Below are 15848 nucleotides of genomic sequence, written 5' to 3' on the forward strand. Positions count from 1 at the left end.
GGAGATGAGGCACAGGGGCCTTTTTCAGCCCGCCTTTAGCGCCGATGGTTAGCGCCAGCGTTGCACAAGATAACGCTTCACGATTTTAAATCTTTTTGCTCATTTTTTTTGTTTAAGCGCCTAGATAAGCGTCTACCACCATTGTAGATGGCCTAATGCTTCCGGTACAGCCCTTCATTCCCGTTACAACTCCATATTCTTTTCCGGGATAGCAAACCTTTACAGCGGCTTATGTGTCTTTTTTTATAGGTTATTTACATGGACCACCTCGACATCCCAAGAGGATGCATTGTTGATCAGACCATCGTCTACTCGCTGCCATGAGCTTGTTTTCTTCAAGACATGGACTTCGCCGCTGTTGTTGCAGTCGACACCCTAGACGATGGCTTCGGGAAGCGCCCTATAAGTATTCTTTTTTCAAATTGGACACACTACCTTTTGTTCTCTTTTGCAACTTTGAATTCTTGTACCCTGTTTTTTAATGTGTTTTGTTTTCTGAATGCAGTTAAGCTCCAGTACACCTTACGCAACATCCAAGTTTATGTCATATGTAGATCAGCTTGCCCAAAGATCAATTCAAGGCAGTGTCCAGAGGAGCCGCCGAAAATAAATGACCAAGGTGGAGCTGTTGCGGTCGCAACACTCACTCTGGATGTGCCTGAGAGCTCCCACACACAAGCCAATCCACAAGGGGGAGCCAATGTGGGCTCTCGAGAACCATCTAAGGGTGGCATGGAGGGGTACCGATGGCAGAGCAGGGAATGTGCACGAGGCACCTCCGGATAAGATGGAGGGTGGTGATGATGTGTACAGCTCTCTGGAGGAGTGGCTCCACGCATTGCCTACATTTGAGGAGTTAGAGGTGAGAGGCATATAACCGACTCTCTTTTTTCATATCGTATCATTTGCTTGACTGCCTTGTCAAAACTACTTACCTAACAACTAATGTTTCCTTTTCCCGTTCTCTCTTTTTGTTTCTATGGCCCCCACATCTTCGTGTCATATACAACAAGCACAAAGAGCTCCATGCTACATAACTTAATGCCGTGTTGAGCTCATTTGGGAGGGTGTTATAGGGCATGTACTGCAAACACATGTGCCTAATGTTGTCTGAGGCATTCAAAGCTGGATCCAGGAGGGATGAGGCCAAAGAAGGGGCAGATGTCACTTCCAGTGTACCAGGAGCTCCTGCTGCAGGCATGTGTGATGCAACTAAATTGTTTCAGCAGCAACCCAAGCAACCGGATGGCGTTCATGGGACTACAACAACCGCTACGACCAGTGCCAGTGAAGTGTCTCCGCAGTAGCCCAAGCAACCCGATGGAGCAAAGAGTGGGGATGCAGCTGTGGAAGTTGGTCACAATATGATCTACGCTGGATGATCTTGGTTCATGTTCATATGGAGAAAAGCTTCAGCACATATTGGTTCTTTCGCAATATGCGAACAGCCTGGGATCTGGCAAGGCCGACCAAGATCAAAACCCTCGAGGAAAACTTGTTCCAGATGCAGTTTAACTGCTTGGGTGATTGGGAGAAGGTTACCCAAGGTGGCTCGTGGCACTTTAGGGGGAACCCGATGATCATCGCTCTGTTTTTCGATAAAGGGCGTTTTATTAACTCAAAAATGTAGCATCAAGCGGATACAAAGCATTATGAGTGACACCCGACCTCTGCATAACTAAGAGCACACAGCCAATTCTAAAAAGTTTGACAGAAAGAAAAGAATCAAAATCGACAAAACGGCAACAGTAGAGTCCTATAGACCGACACTATATATGCCTATGTCGAAAGTGGTGGTGGGTCAACCCGGAGGTTATGCTGCCACCCATGTTGGGAAAAAACCTCCGTAGCCACCTGCTCCAATCGCGTACACACCGCCTTGAACAACGGTTGGTACTCCGCTCGCTGTAGTATAGACCACGTACGAAGCGAGTGCGTACACCGGAAAATAACCTGTAGAGGAGAAGCATTTTTGTCATTAAAAACCAAATCATTTCTACATAGCCATAGCGACCACATTAACGCATACGCCCCACCCTTATTAGCGTTTTGAACCTATTTGGAATACCGTCCAACCAATGACCAAAAATATTGGTAACACTTGTGGGCGGATACAAATTTGACGCTATTTGAATCACTGACCACGTAGAACGTGCAAACTTGCATTGAAAAAAGAGGTGTTTGATTGTCTCGTCATGAGTACAAAAACAACACTTCTTACTCCCTTGCCAGTTGCGTCGTACGAGGTTGTCTTTGGTTAGCACAACCCCCCTACGAAGATACCACATGAAGATTTTGACCTTTAGTGGAATCTTCGACTTCCATAGTTTCTTATTATTATTCACCGGTACCTTAGAATGCGTGAGTGCACGATACATGAAGTCTACTGTGAAAGACCCCGATGTAGTAAGGTTCCAGCGAAACACATCTCGACCTTGTGTCAGGTTAATCGAATCCAGCTTGGACAATAGATTATGCCATGACGTAAGGCGAGGCCCAATCAAATCCCGCCTGAACGAAATATTCGGCGGGGATGAACTGAGCACCTGCGCAATAGTATTTCTTCTCGCGAGCAATGATGTACAAGGATGGATATTGTTCTCGAAGACTGGCATTGCCTAGCCAGATGTCTTCCTAGAAATGAATCTCTGACCCGTCCTTTACCGCGAAAGACCCAAAGCAAAAAAGATGTTTCTTTGCCGCCATTAGGCCAGCCCAAAAGTAAGAGTCTCCAGGTTTCCAATATGCCTGAGACACCGCCTTTTGGCCTAAATACTTGTTGCGTAGCATGGTTTGCCAAACACCATCCTCAGTAAATAGTTTGAACAACCATTTACTAAGTAGGGCCTCATTCTTGACCTGTAGGTCATGAATTCCAAGGCCACCTTGGTCTTTTGGTCTACAAACCACACTCCATTTGGCCAGTCTGTATTTTTTCTTTTCCCCGTCTCCTTGCCAAAAGAATCTGGATCTAAAATAGTCCAATCTTTGCAAGACCCCTTTTGGTAGTTGGAAGAAAGAAAGTATATAGAGAACCATATTTGTGAGGACAAAGTTAATCAAAACCAACCATCCCCCAACTGAGAGCATCTTTCCTTTCCAACTGCTCAACCGTTTCTCTAGACACTCCTCTACATGCTTCCACTCCGCAATAGTGAGACGCCGATAGTGAATCGGTATTCCCAAATACCTCATCGGGAATTGGCCATGCATGCAACCAAACAGGTTAGCATAATCGCCCGCCGACTCAATGGCTGCTCCAACTACTCAACCGTTTCTCTAGACGCTTCTCTACATGCTTCCACTCCGCAATAGTGAGACGCCGATAGTGAATCAGTATTCCCAAATACCTCATCGAAGATTGGCCATGCGTGCAACCAAACGGGAATTGATCATCGCTCTGTATGATGGATACACCAAACCATCGTCCATTGAGCTCTACACTTTTGAAATCTGGGCAAGAATAATCGATCTCCCAATTGCGTACCATGGAAAGACCAAGGCAGGACCAGGGGCCGCGGCTCTCCCTCCTCGTCGCCCTCCCCCTCCCCCCCACGGTTCGCGCCCCGCGGTGACAGGGGCACCGCGCGGGTGCCCGCGGCCTCCTCACCACCGACGGCGCCGACGAGGGCTCCTTGCATCCACGGTGATGACGGGCCTTTAACTCCAGAGGCGGTGGCGTCCCTCCGTCTGGTCGAAGATTCCACCGCCGCGCCGCCGCCGTCCCCGTCCCTCCCTCCAGTGATGGCGTTGATGGCCCTAGGAGGCGGTGATGGTCCTTGCGGCGGCAGCGCAGCCTTCCCCATGCAATCTCGCCTCGCACGGATGGTGCCCCCAGCGGTGGTGTGGCTCGCCCTGGGCGCTCCTAGCCACACCTTCCACGGCAGCTCCTTCCCCGACGACGACGGCGAGCCCTTCTTCCTCCGAGCAGCGGCGACGACGTCCACTTCCGGCCTGGCGGCAGCGAGTCCTTCCCCATCAGCTGTCCTTTGTCTAGAAATAGGGGTAAAAACACAAATATCAGAATAAAACAGGGGTAAAAACGAATGGGCAAAGTTGTCATTTGGTCCCTACAGGGACTTCACAGAGCAGGGGTAAAGTCTGCTTTCGTTTTGAAATTGTAGGGGTAAAATCACAAAGTTTTAAAAAAAACGAGGGTAAAATCACCATTTCGCTTCAAAACAGGTGTAGAAACGCTTAAGCCCCTTAATCTTAAGCATCCTAACTTTTCAAATTGAAGATCACTTAAATACATTAATTATATTGGCGACCTATTACCTCCGACGGATGGTCCATATTCATTTGGGAGTACCTTAAAATCTGAGAGAAAACATTACTTAGAAGACTGGAAAGGTCTCAGGTGACCAGACGGAGGAGGATTTTAGTTACTGTTTACAAGGGCTCAGGTGACCCAGCTGCGTCCTGCGCTCGAACTGATTCGCTGGTCCTGAGCCACTGTAAACAGGAACTAAAGTCCTCTCAGTCTGTCTGTCCTACATCCATCGAATGTCAGCTTGAACAGGAATTGAAATCCTATTCGGATTATCATCTTTTGAACAGGAACTGATGTCATCCTCGATCTCAACCTCGGAATCCATGTCCATGGAGTTCTCTTCTATGTCGGTGGCACTTTGAAGAGGAATTGAACTACTCGGATTATCCTCTGCTTTTGAGCAGGTATTAAGCTGGTCACCCTTGAACTGTCCTCCATCCTTGGGATTCTCTTCTACCTCCTCGGTCTCCAACTTCATTGGCTTCCCTCCCCATCTCTCTACAGTTTTCCAGCTGTAGATGTGGGCGTGGTACAACAATGCCCAGAGATGGGTGATGAGCTCGCCACCCTGCGAGAGATGCTGCATATGCACCTCCACGTCGCCATACGGCGCGGCGTAGAGCAACGCCTGGACCCAGAAAACTTCCAGCAGCTTCCAGGGATCCCCAACGTCCCCACAAAAGAGTTGCTTTGCAAGACGAACACCGTCCCAGAAGATGCTGCTAGGGCTGTCGAGATCGATATAGGGTTCGCTTCGCATTGCCTCAAGCTTGTCTTTGGCCCCTTGCAGAACTCTCCTTGCTTCCGACGCAACGCCATCATATGTTCCTTTCCTTTTCTGAAGCGTCCCAGGTAGCAACTCCGGCGCTGACACCAGCAAGTGGGCGCAATACTTGGACAGAGCTAGGGCCACGCGCCGACTCTTTTCTTCTGCCCCTGTGCGCTCCTTCTGCTTCGCCTGCTCTGCTAGTTCGCAGTAGCATGTCGCAACATGCCACATCATAACAGAACGTGTGTACAAACAGCAATATGAGAGCTGTTCTGCAGCTGCAGGATTGTCGAAATGCCAATGGGGAAGGTGCCATTCATCTACTCCATTAGCAACAAACAAGGACGACCAACTCTCCCCTATCGTATCATTATGAACCCGACCAAGGAACTCGGCGATGGAGCCCTTCACATCGGGGTGCAACCTAACAGCAGGCCCTGTGCTACTGTCGCTGCCCACCAGTTCCCAAAGCACCTCTCCAACGTACTGCAATCCAACCATCCGAAGAAAGCGAGCACACTTCACATAAAGACGGCCACTCCGGCTGAATAACAGCTTGCCTTCTTTCCTGCTGCTCGCTTCAATTACTGAATGCTGGCCGAGCTTATCTTGCCACAGGTATTTGTCAAACCAATTAATCCTGGTGACTAGAAACCCTTTCAATCTCATCCACCATAGCGGCTGTCTGGTTCCTTTCTGCATGTTCCTGGCGTGCTCACAGGCAAATGCAACTCTCGCCCAATTTGATGTCCAGCACCGGATTAGTTGCAACAATTGCAACAGAGCCAGGGACACCAATATGACAAGAGTAACGGTGAGATCTGCTGTCGTGATGGTGCCAGCACCAGGACCAAGAGAAGCACTATGGCGGCTAGTCATTGTCCCAGGGATGGCAGCCGCCACCCCAACAAAACATATCCCGATGAATGAAGCGAATGCCCAGAAACTAGCAGTCTTTGCTTGATAGTAGTGAAGGAATGCATTACCCGTGAAGAAGATATCGTATAGAAAAGCCAGCTCAACCTCAATCACCTTAAAGGCTCGATTGAAGTCTGAAGCAATCTGATATGACATATCGTTCTTCCTTTCCGAAGCGTCACTCAATCCAATGAAATGCCGTTGCAACAAATGAGACAGAGCGAAGGCAGTGCACACATCATGACAGTCACCGACATTTATCCGTAGCTTAACCATGTCTTCGCAGCTCAAACTGATATTATTCCTCAAAACTCCATCACGCGCTAATATTGAATAAAAGCTCTTCTTTGAGTCATCCATGTCTAGGGGGAAATCAACTACCAAGTCTGATACTATTGCGTAGTCATAATCATCAAGATCTGATATAGCATTTGTTTCGGCATCAGATTTAAGGTGCCTTATCATTTTTCGCATTCTTCTTGGCAGCACAAGCGCCAACGACCTATGAAAGCCCTTGAAAAAGTTGACAGCAGACAGCACACCGATGGCTATGTTAGCAACATCACTGGAGATGGTTGAGATACTCATCAGCAGGACATATCCACAATATAGGCAGAGCTGAAATATCATCTTTGAGAGTGGGCCCTTGTAGTCAAGGCCGTTGTAGGAAGTAACTGGGTCGACGCAGCCGAAGAGGGTGAGCAAGGACACAGCCCATACGGGATACATTTCGCTCTTCACCGAAGAGGATTGCATTAGACCAATACTGTATGTCCCAAGAGATATAGATAACACGTTTGCAGCCAAGAAGCCTTTTTGGATGATCCAGCGCTTAGACCAACGGCGGCAGGCTCCCAATGCAACAAGCAAGAAAGAGAAGGCAATAGCCGCCAGTGCCAAAGCCTCTACACGAAGTACTGTCCCCCTTGGGCTCTTCCACAGATCTCTCAGCTGGTGCAGGAAGGATGTTGTTGATGTTGCATTCCGCGAGTAGTGCTGCTCCATATTCCCCATGCGGCGGTAATCCACCTTTAAACATGATGACCAGTTGTGAGCATGGATGCAAACTCAAACACAATTATACTTCACTAATAGTAGATGTAGGAATCACGGCCACTCTTGTCATATTATATTTCCCAGTGTGAAAGACATGTCCATTAATAGCAAATTTTGGATCTGCTAAATTAGGCTCTTGTTGAATAGGAATCAGCCATAATCAGATTCCAAACTCATTTCTATTGCCAAATGCTGTCTAGAGCTGCAGACTGAAAATGAATCTCAAATCTTGATGTGAATGTTCAATCAATCGAATCACTCCAAAATTTTAAAAAGGATGCATTACTTATTTGAGTGGCTCGCTAAAACACAGACAAAAGTTCACGAGGTCCTGGTAGGTGGCCTGAAAGCACGGTCTAAAAAGCAAAATTAACATGAAAGCTGAGCGTCGTCCGTGATTTCTCTGGATGCAAATCAGGTAATACACTTAAAATAGTCCATCGCAGGTTAGCAGACCGAGAGATTCTGCATCCACAAGAGAAAATAAGTTTTGGTGATAGTAGCGTACCATGTTTCTGCTCCACAGTTGCTGGTCGAGCTGAGGCTGAGCCGAGCTTCCCTGTTGCAGCCAGCAGCTGCAAATCTGGAAAACTCGATTACAAAATGTGGGCGATTTGGCTTTGAAAGAAACACTCCTGGATACTGAGGAGAGTTGGATGGACGCGCACTCAGGCGAGGATCACCTGCTTCGCCGGCCGCTGCGCTGCAACGGGATCGACGTGCCCAAGGCTTGTCTTGGGGATCTCGCCAGCTGGAGCACCAGATGCGGGTGACGGCGGAGCTTCGGAAGCTACGTCAGCCAACGCCGCCGCCGGTGATGGCGGCAAGGAGGAGAACCAGTGAGGCCGCAGCAGGAGCAGGAGCACTCCCTCCCAGAAGCCAGCAGCTGTCTCCAATCAGAGGTGGGGAGCTAGCGTTGGGATTGGGAAGGACCGCGGGCAGCAGCTCGTTTCATCTAATGCGATGTGGCCGGGGATGGCCTGGACGGCCGCAGCACCGCCGTGGTTAGTTACCCGGGCGTCGGCTCGGGGGAGCTGAAGGTGAACAGCAAGGAAGGCGTCGTCCGGCGATTGAGGCCGACGAATGGTCAGACACACACACACACACACACACACACTCTCGAGTCTCAGATGCGATGCGACGGCGGAGAAGGAACTCAGCCGACACGGCGACACCACGGCGACTTTGCTCGGGCAGGGACGAACGTCAACCGTCCGATTGGATCGACCGGCCGGGCCGACCTCGCGCCGCTCAATGCGCTTGCGCCGTTGCGGGCCTCACGCAATTTTCCGGCCCAGTTTCTGTGTGCTGCGCTAAAGCCTGTTATGGCCGCATGCGGCCTGTTCGTGCTCTTCTATTAGTTTACAGAGGATGTACTGTTAAGCTTGACAACAGATACACTATTGTGTTGCTGGCAGATGGACCCCTATGCACATGAGACTGACTGTGGACCCGGCTTGTATTGGATGACAGCCCCACCGGAAGGAAGTCGGCAAAAACGACAAAATTGACCCGAGGACAAAAAGAAATCACAAACTAAACTGTGTTTGAAAAAATTTCATCCAGCTGACCCTTTTGTGCAGCGCCTAGCTATCAGGCTTTGCACACCTGGCCAGCGTGGCACAGCTGAGCCCCGCACCGAGCAGTGCAGCGCCTTGGTTCCGGGCGATGCACATGTAATGTGCAACGCCTAGCTCGTAGGCGTAGCACTGTGACTTTGAAACGGCCGCGCGCTGGCCCTCCCCCACCCCACCCAATTCCTTCGAGTTTACAGAACAGAGCGCGGCGGCGGCTTCCTCCTCCTCCCTCTCAATCCTCTATCCTGCCACCACCTTCCTTGAGCTGTCTGAGGCATCGCTTATGTGCCCTCTGGTGGTGGTGATGTGTTGGGAAAAGGAAGGAGCTCTGTAGCGGCGGCTGTGGTGAGGGTTTCCCCGTGTCGTTGGAGGCGGCACGGGGACACGCGTGTTCAATTCGCATGAGGTATTGAGGTGTCATGATTATAATTTTCTAGACAGTGAAGTTCAGTCTACATGTGCACCCCATTCATCCCGCGACACGGGGACACGGGTGTTCGGTTCGCAGGAGGTGTCGCAGTTATACTTTTCTAGACAGTGAAGCTCAACGACTACAGGTGCACCCCATTCACTTCCCTTGTGTCACAGGAGACGACACGGGGACACGGGTGTTTGTTTCGCAGGACGTGTTGCAATTATACTTTTCTAGACAATGAAGTTCTGTGACTACAGGTGCACCCATTCACTTTGGGCGTGTTTGGTTGCCTGGGTCATACCAGGCTGCATCGTATGTACCATGCTGGCTGAGTCTAGCCAGGCTGATCTAATGCAACGAGGGACTGAGATGTTTGTTTGGTTGCTTGTAAGCCGTGGGAGAGGTTGACCTGAGATGCATGTTTGGGTATGTTGTACTAGAAATTAGTGAGCTGCTTCCCAAAGCACGACGGCAAAGTGCCTCCCATGCCAGGCTCCGGCAAGGAAGCGGCAACAGCCGTGCCTCACCATCCCGCGACACATATTGGTGGACAGGAGAGGGAGAATTGAAGGCGGCCATGCGAAGCACTGTGGCGCTGCCCGTGAGGCCGTCGACGAGGCCGAGCATTGTGGTGGTGCTCTTCCGTATGGAAACTCGCCGGCCTCCCCGTGCCCGACGGTCACGCGCGTCGTCGCCTTCCTTTCTAGCAGGCTGCACGCCTCGATGCCTCCCCTACCAGGAAGATGCGCCCCTCCCATGCGCCTCGATGCCTCGCCTGCCCGGCGGCCGAGCCCCTCCTTGCCACCACCACCCCCCCCCCCCCCCGGTGTCTGCGCCGTGTCAAAGCCTTCCCTGCTGAGCAGGCGAGCTCGGAAGGCAGCAGCGGCGGCGGTGGGCTGGTGTGCTCGATCCGATCCGGCGCATGAGAGACAGAAAGAGGAAAGAGCGATAGGGAAGGTTGCGGTGGCAATTTCAACATAATTTTAGAAAACATCAGAAGCAATCTCACATACCGTTTCATTTAACTCAGGACGCGGGTGCAGGCGCTGGCCTGGCTCCGGGAAATGCCCGATTTTTGCGTTCCCCTAAGCCTGGCTGAGAGGGCTACTTTTGCATCGGGCGGGCCAGGCTTAGCAGGCCACACAGGCCACCAAACGCATCGAATTTTGGATGCGAGGTGTGAGCCAGGTGCAACACAACCAACCAAACACTTTCTTTTTGTCTTTTTTCGATAAAGGGTGGATTTTATTGACTCAAGATGAAGCATCAAGAGAATACAAACACAATGAGTACACACCCAGCCTCTGCATAGCTAAGATGCACACAGCCAACACTAACACACGCACACAAAACCTCACCGGCGAATAGCAAAGTCATGTAAGACCAAAGCTATGCATGGGCAAGGAAAAAAGGAAAAAGAACCCCAGAGCGATACAAACCGTGATCGGCAAACTACAACAAAGACCATGTCCGCACCGACCATCTCATGACACCACACGGACGATAAAATTCTTCAACAGCAACGCCTTCAAGAAGGGAGTGGCGCTCAATCGGCGCCGGTCACCGGATCCAACCATCGATGGTCAGAATCTTGGTTTTCACCCTGAAGAATCAGTCCGAGCATATCCGAGCAATGCCTTCAACAAGGTAACGACGTAAAAACCTCGCCATTGCTAGGTATAAATGACAGAAAGGCAGACCTAGGCTTTCACCCCGGAGCTCGATACTGGGTGCTCGAATAGCACCGTCATCAACGTCACTTGCGTGTTGTCGCCACCTCTTTTCCACGACCCAGCAGCTACATACGATGTGCGACCGCTGTCACTGCACAACCATCCTCTGCGTCAAGTCGTCGCCCGTAATTTGCAACTCCGTGCCGAAGACAACCACCGGATCTAGGGAGAGGACCCTCACAAAGACATTTCGAAGGACGCCGCAATCCGCAGAAGGTCCGCCATCGCAGACCAGAGTGGTATAGATTATGGAGCCGTCAAATCTGCTGCCAAGGCCATGGCGGCGCCGACAAGACAACCCAACCACCTCCTATCTTTGCGGACACGACGACTACGGCCCATCCGGCGCCAGCTCCGATGGGACGGCCAGATCAAGCAGTGCGCATCAAGATCAAACCACCCCATATGCAGCTCCGGCGCCGCCTCCATCATGCCGCCCACCCCATCTTCCTCCAGCAGGGCCTAGCCCACACTAGCACATGCAGTCGCTGCTAGCCAACGACACACCTGCCGTCCTTGTGCAAGACACGATCTGAGCGTGGGGAGCAGGCCCAACGGTGGCCACCATGGTTGATGCGGCGAGGGGGGAGGCTGGGGAGCGTGGAGCATCGGAGCCGCGCAGATCTAGCCCGCCGCCGGTGGGAAGACCAGCCCACGCGTAAAGGGCGAGCTTCAGCGGAGATGGGATCGGGGAGGGGTGAAGCACGCGTTGAACAGCCTTGGAATTGGAGGGGAACACGTCACCTACTTTGAGGCGCCGCCTTCGCCGCCGCCGGCGACGACTGCCGGCGGCGGCGGCGTGGTTGCGGCCTGTGGCGGCTACGGTTGGGGCGCCCCGGTGTCGCCCCTACGAGCCATTCGGATGGAATTTTGAAACAACTGAGGTATCTTGAGAATGGTCTTCATGATCTCGCCCAAAATACTTTTTTGAAATAAAAGGAAGACCCGCGCGCCACATAAAACTATTTTCTCATGTCTTCTTTCTTGTGACAGGGAACGTGCTGCTATGACAATATGTATGATGATTTGAACGCGCGCCATTTCAGATGAGAAAAAAGACAAACTAATAATCTATCTGTTCTATTTCTCGTGCATTCTAAGACAAGATAATGCAGAGTTGCAGATAAGTATTTCCTTCAGTTAAAATTAAGGTTATCAATACAGTAGAAGAATCACATAGAACCTCATTAGCAGCACCTACACACACAAAAGCAAATATTTGCACCCAATGCGATCAAGAGTGTTGTCAATCCCCTTATCGATCGTTTGCAAGGATCAAATCTCGTAGTGGTAGGCCCCCGCTCCCGCTCCTGCTAGGGTTCCCCCCGCCGCCGGCGGGCCCTAGGCCCTTCCCGCCGCCACCGCCCGCCCGGCGCGGCGCCCCGCTCCCCCGCTCTCGCCGCCGCCCAGCGCGGGCACCCCGCCCCGCCCCCCTCTCCCCTCCTCCCCGTCCCGCCGCCTCCGCCGTCTCCCCGGGAGGCGGCCGGGACGGTGCGCGACCCCCTTCCACCTCGTCCGCCCCTCTCCGTCCTTCCCCCCCGCCGCCGCCGGCGGTCGCCCCCGGATCTGGCCGGGTGGTGTCGGCGGCGGCGGGCCGTTCCTTACCCCCGCGCGCTCCTCCTTCCCGGGGTGGGGGGAGGCGGCCGTGATGCTCGGCCGGTGGCGGTCCGGCGTCCTGGTGCGGAGGCCGCCGGCGCTCGCCGTGGTGGTGCCGCCTCTTGGCGGCGGGGCGGTCCGGTGGTGCTGGTCGGCCAGTGGCGTGTCCCCGGCCCAGATCTGGGCCCGTAGGGTCCCTTCTGGGTCCTTGCGGGTCGGCTCCGGCGCGACCGCGATGCCCTCTGTATGGGGAGGCAGGGGAGCAGCTTGGACTGGGACAGCGACGCCGACGGCGTGCCAGCTGCTGCGCGGAGGCGGGAGCTGTCCGGGCCTTTGAGGGCCCGGCCGGGCCTATGGGGCCACGGGCCCGGTAGGCTCCTGCTATGGCATCCAGTCGGCTACCGTCGTGGATGGTGGAGGTGGGGCCCTCCCGCATGCCGACGGTGCTGCTGCACTAGTCCCGACTCCTCTTCTTCGTTGTGCAGACCATCTTCGCGGTGCCGTGGTGAGACGGCGTGGGAAGCTTCTTGTCCGTGTTGGCGCTGGGTGGTGGTCGGTTTGGTGGCGAGCTCCGAAGTGCCTGAGGTAGAGACTGGGACCGGGAGAAATCCCTGTTGGCTTGGCCGACGCCGACGCGGTGGCGCCTGAGGGTGCCGTCGGACCTTCCTGGAGGGCGTCGGGGCTACCCTTCCTCTCTCCTCGCCGCGTACCGGGGTAAACCCTTGGCAGTAGCGTCGTCATCGTCGCGTTCCTTCTTGGAGGCGTTAATTGGTACCGGCGCTTCGGAGTCTTGGAGCTTGGTGGGCGATGTCCGGTGGACACAACGGTCACGAGGCTTCGTCGTTTTTGGGCGTGATTGTGCTGCTTCCGCCCCAGCTTCTATCGTTGGTTGTATCGGATGGTTGCTTTGTAATACAAAGCGGGGGGAAACCCTTTTTCTTAATCTCGTAGTGGTAGATATATAAAATAAAATACTAAACAAAATAAAAGAAATAAAAATGCAACGAGGTATTTTTGGATTTTTATATATGATAAAAGTAGACCCGGGGGGGGCATAGTTTTCACTAGTGACTTCTCTCTCGAACACATAGCATACGGTGGGTAAACAAATTACTGCTGGGCAAAAGATAGAAAAGCGCATAGTTATGATGATATACGAGGCAATGATCATGTATATGGCATCACGTTCGAGACAAATAGACCGACTCTTGCATGCATCTACTACTATTACTCCACCCATCGACCGCTATCTAGCATGCATCTAGGCTATTACGTTAATAAAAATAGAGTAACGCCTTAAGCAAGATGACATGATGTAAACAAAGTAAACCCAAAAATATGAATAAACCCCATCGTTTTATCCTTAATGGCAACAATGAAAATACGTGTCCTTTCCCTTTCTGTCACTGGAATAGAGCACCGCAAGATCGAACCCATTACAAAGTACCTCTCTCATTGCAAAATAAATTAATCTAGTTGGCCAAACTAAACAGATAGAGAGAAATACAAAAGTATAATAATCAAGCATAAATAAGTTCAGAGAAGACTCAAATATTTCTCATGAATATTCAGATCATAAACCTACAATTCATCGGATCCCAACAAACCCACCACAAAAGAGAATTACATTAGATAGAACTCAAGGAAGATCGAGGAGAACATGGTATTGAAGATCAAAGAGAGAGAGAAGAATCCATATAGCTACTAGCTATGGACCCGTAGGTCTATGGTAGACTATCCACGCATCATCGGAAGGGCGGTAAGGTTGATGTAGAAGCCCTCTGTGATCGATTCCTCATCCGGCAGAGTACCGAAAAAGGCCTCCAGATGGGATCACGAAAGAAAACAGAGACTTGCGGCTGCGGAAAAAGTGTTTTGGGTGGCTCTCTAGTATATTGGGAATATTTAAGAATTTATAGAGGTGGAATTAGGTCAAGAGGTGCCACGAGGGGCCCACAAGCCTAGGGGCGCCCCCTGGGGCGCGCAGCGAGCTTGTCGTTCCCTCATGGCTCTCCTAGTCTCTTCCCGACCCTTCTAGGATCTCTCTGGGTCTAGAAAAAATCATCAAAAAGTTTCATAGCATTTGGACTCCGTTTGGTATTGATTTTCTGAAAAAGGCAAAACCAAGCAAAAAACAACAACTGACACTAGGCATTACGTTAATAGGTTAGTCCCCAAAAATGGTATATAATTGCGTATAAAACATCCAAGGTTGATACTGTAATAGCATGCAACAATCAAAAAATATAGATACCTTGGAGACGTATCACTCCCCCTCCTCTGGCTCCGGCAAGTCCGGAGGCAGCCTGACAGCGACGCCCCTAGCCTGGATCTCCTCCACGATCTGCCTCCGGCACTCCGGCGTGAGCATGGCGCACGTGGTGATCTTCCGCCGGACCATGGCGATGCCGGAGAACAGGGGAGAGGAGGCAGACATGTTTAGGTGGTGGCGCAGAAAAGGAGGATTTGAATGAGCTAGGGTTGGGGGACACCGGCCGACTTAAATGGCTGGATCTGGCCTCGGGCGGCGAGCCGGAGCGGCACCATGCGGCGTTCACACCACGGCGATGGAGGAGGCGTCCGTCGGCCTGCCGGGTTTTTGGGTGATTCCGCATGGGACACCATCAGTCCTACATGGGCGCCGTTTGAGGCACCCGATTGGGTCGAAATTTCATGACCGGTCAGTGACCCAACGGCCCACCCGGGTGTTTGAGAACTGTTTGGTGTGCCTGACTGTAGATGCTATTAGATGTTAAGCACTTTGATGACATCACTAATCGGCCAGACCACTGGTTAGGCTGAGTTGGTAGGTGCTACTTCTTGAGCTTGCGTTGGTTTTTCCATTGAAGAGGAAAGGGTGATGCAGCAAAGTAGAGTATGTATTTCCCTCAACTTTTGAGAACCAAGGTATCGCTCCAGTAGGAGACAACGCTCAAGCCACCGAATACCTGCACAAACAAACACCAACTTGCACCCAACGCAAATAGGGATTGTCAATCCCTTCACGGTTATTTGGAAAGTGAGATCTGATAGAGATGGATAAACGGTAAAGTAATATTTTTGGTATTTTTGGTTTATGGAACGAAAAGTAAAAGATTACAAAATAAGTAAATAGGGAACTAGAATTGTAGATCGAAAACTTATATGATGGAAAATAGACCCGGGGGCCATAGGTTTCACTAGAGGCTTCTCTCAAGATAGAAAGTATTACGGTGGGTGAACAAATTACTGCCGAGCAATTGATAGAAAAGCGCATAATTATGACGATATCTAAGGCAATGATCATGAATATAGGCATCACGTTCGTATCAAGTAGACCGACTCCTGCCTGCATCTACTACTATTACTCCACACATCAACCGACTCCTGCCCGCATCTAGAGTATTATTTTCATAAGAACAGAGTAATGCTTTAAGTAAGATGACATGATGTAGCGGGATAAACTCAAGAAATATGATGAAAACCCCATCTTGTTATCCTCGATGGGAACAATACAATACGTGTCAGTTCC

At 51.4% G+C, this 15848-nt stretch overlaps 1 protein-coding gene across 7 annotated transcripts; it reads right to left on the minus strand.

Moving 5' to 3' along the window:
* Window positions 1-1591: 1591 nt before the first annotated feature.
* LOC109761819 (uncharacterized) lies at window positions 1592-8159 on the minus strand. 7 transcript variants are annotated; one of them, XR_005762432.2, is made up of 5 exons: window positions 7700-8159; window positions 7525-7599; window positions 4279-6989; window positions 3488-3993; window positions 1592-1953 (listed from the first exon to the last, which is right to left on the minus strand). XR_005762432.2 is itself a non-coding variant. In XM_073505219.1 (3 exons), exons 2-3 carry the CDS (start codon window positions 7525-7527, stop codon window positions 4494-4496), a joined length of 2499 nt encoding a protein of 832 aa, XP_073361320.1. In that variant the 5' UTR covers window positions 7528-7591; window positions 7700-8159; the 3' UTR covers window positions 4189-4493. The 7 variants fall into 7 exon arrangements, 2 of the variants coding, with proteins under 2 accessions (XP_073361320.1, XP_020176235.1); XR_005762433.2 differs by lacking the exon at window positions 1592-1953 and having other exon boundaries at window positions 3338-3993; window positions 7525-7591; XR_002232588.3 differs by lacking the exon at window positions 1592-1953 and having other exon boundaries at window positions 3338-3993; window positions 4313-6989.
* Window positions 8160-15848: the final 7689 nt, after the last annotated feature.

The sequence above is a fragment of the Aegilops tauschii genome, chromosome 7 (genome assembly GCF_002575655.3).
Source record: "Aegilops tauschii subsp. strangulata cultivar AL8/78 chromosome 7, Aet v6.0, whole genome shotgun sequence".
NCBI classification, from domain to species: Eukaryota; Viridiplantae; Streptophyta; class Magnoliopsida; order Poales; family Poaceae; genus Aegilops; species Aegilops tauschii.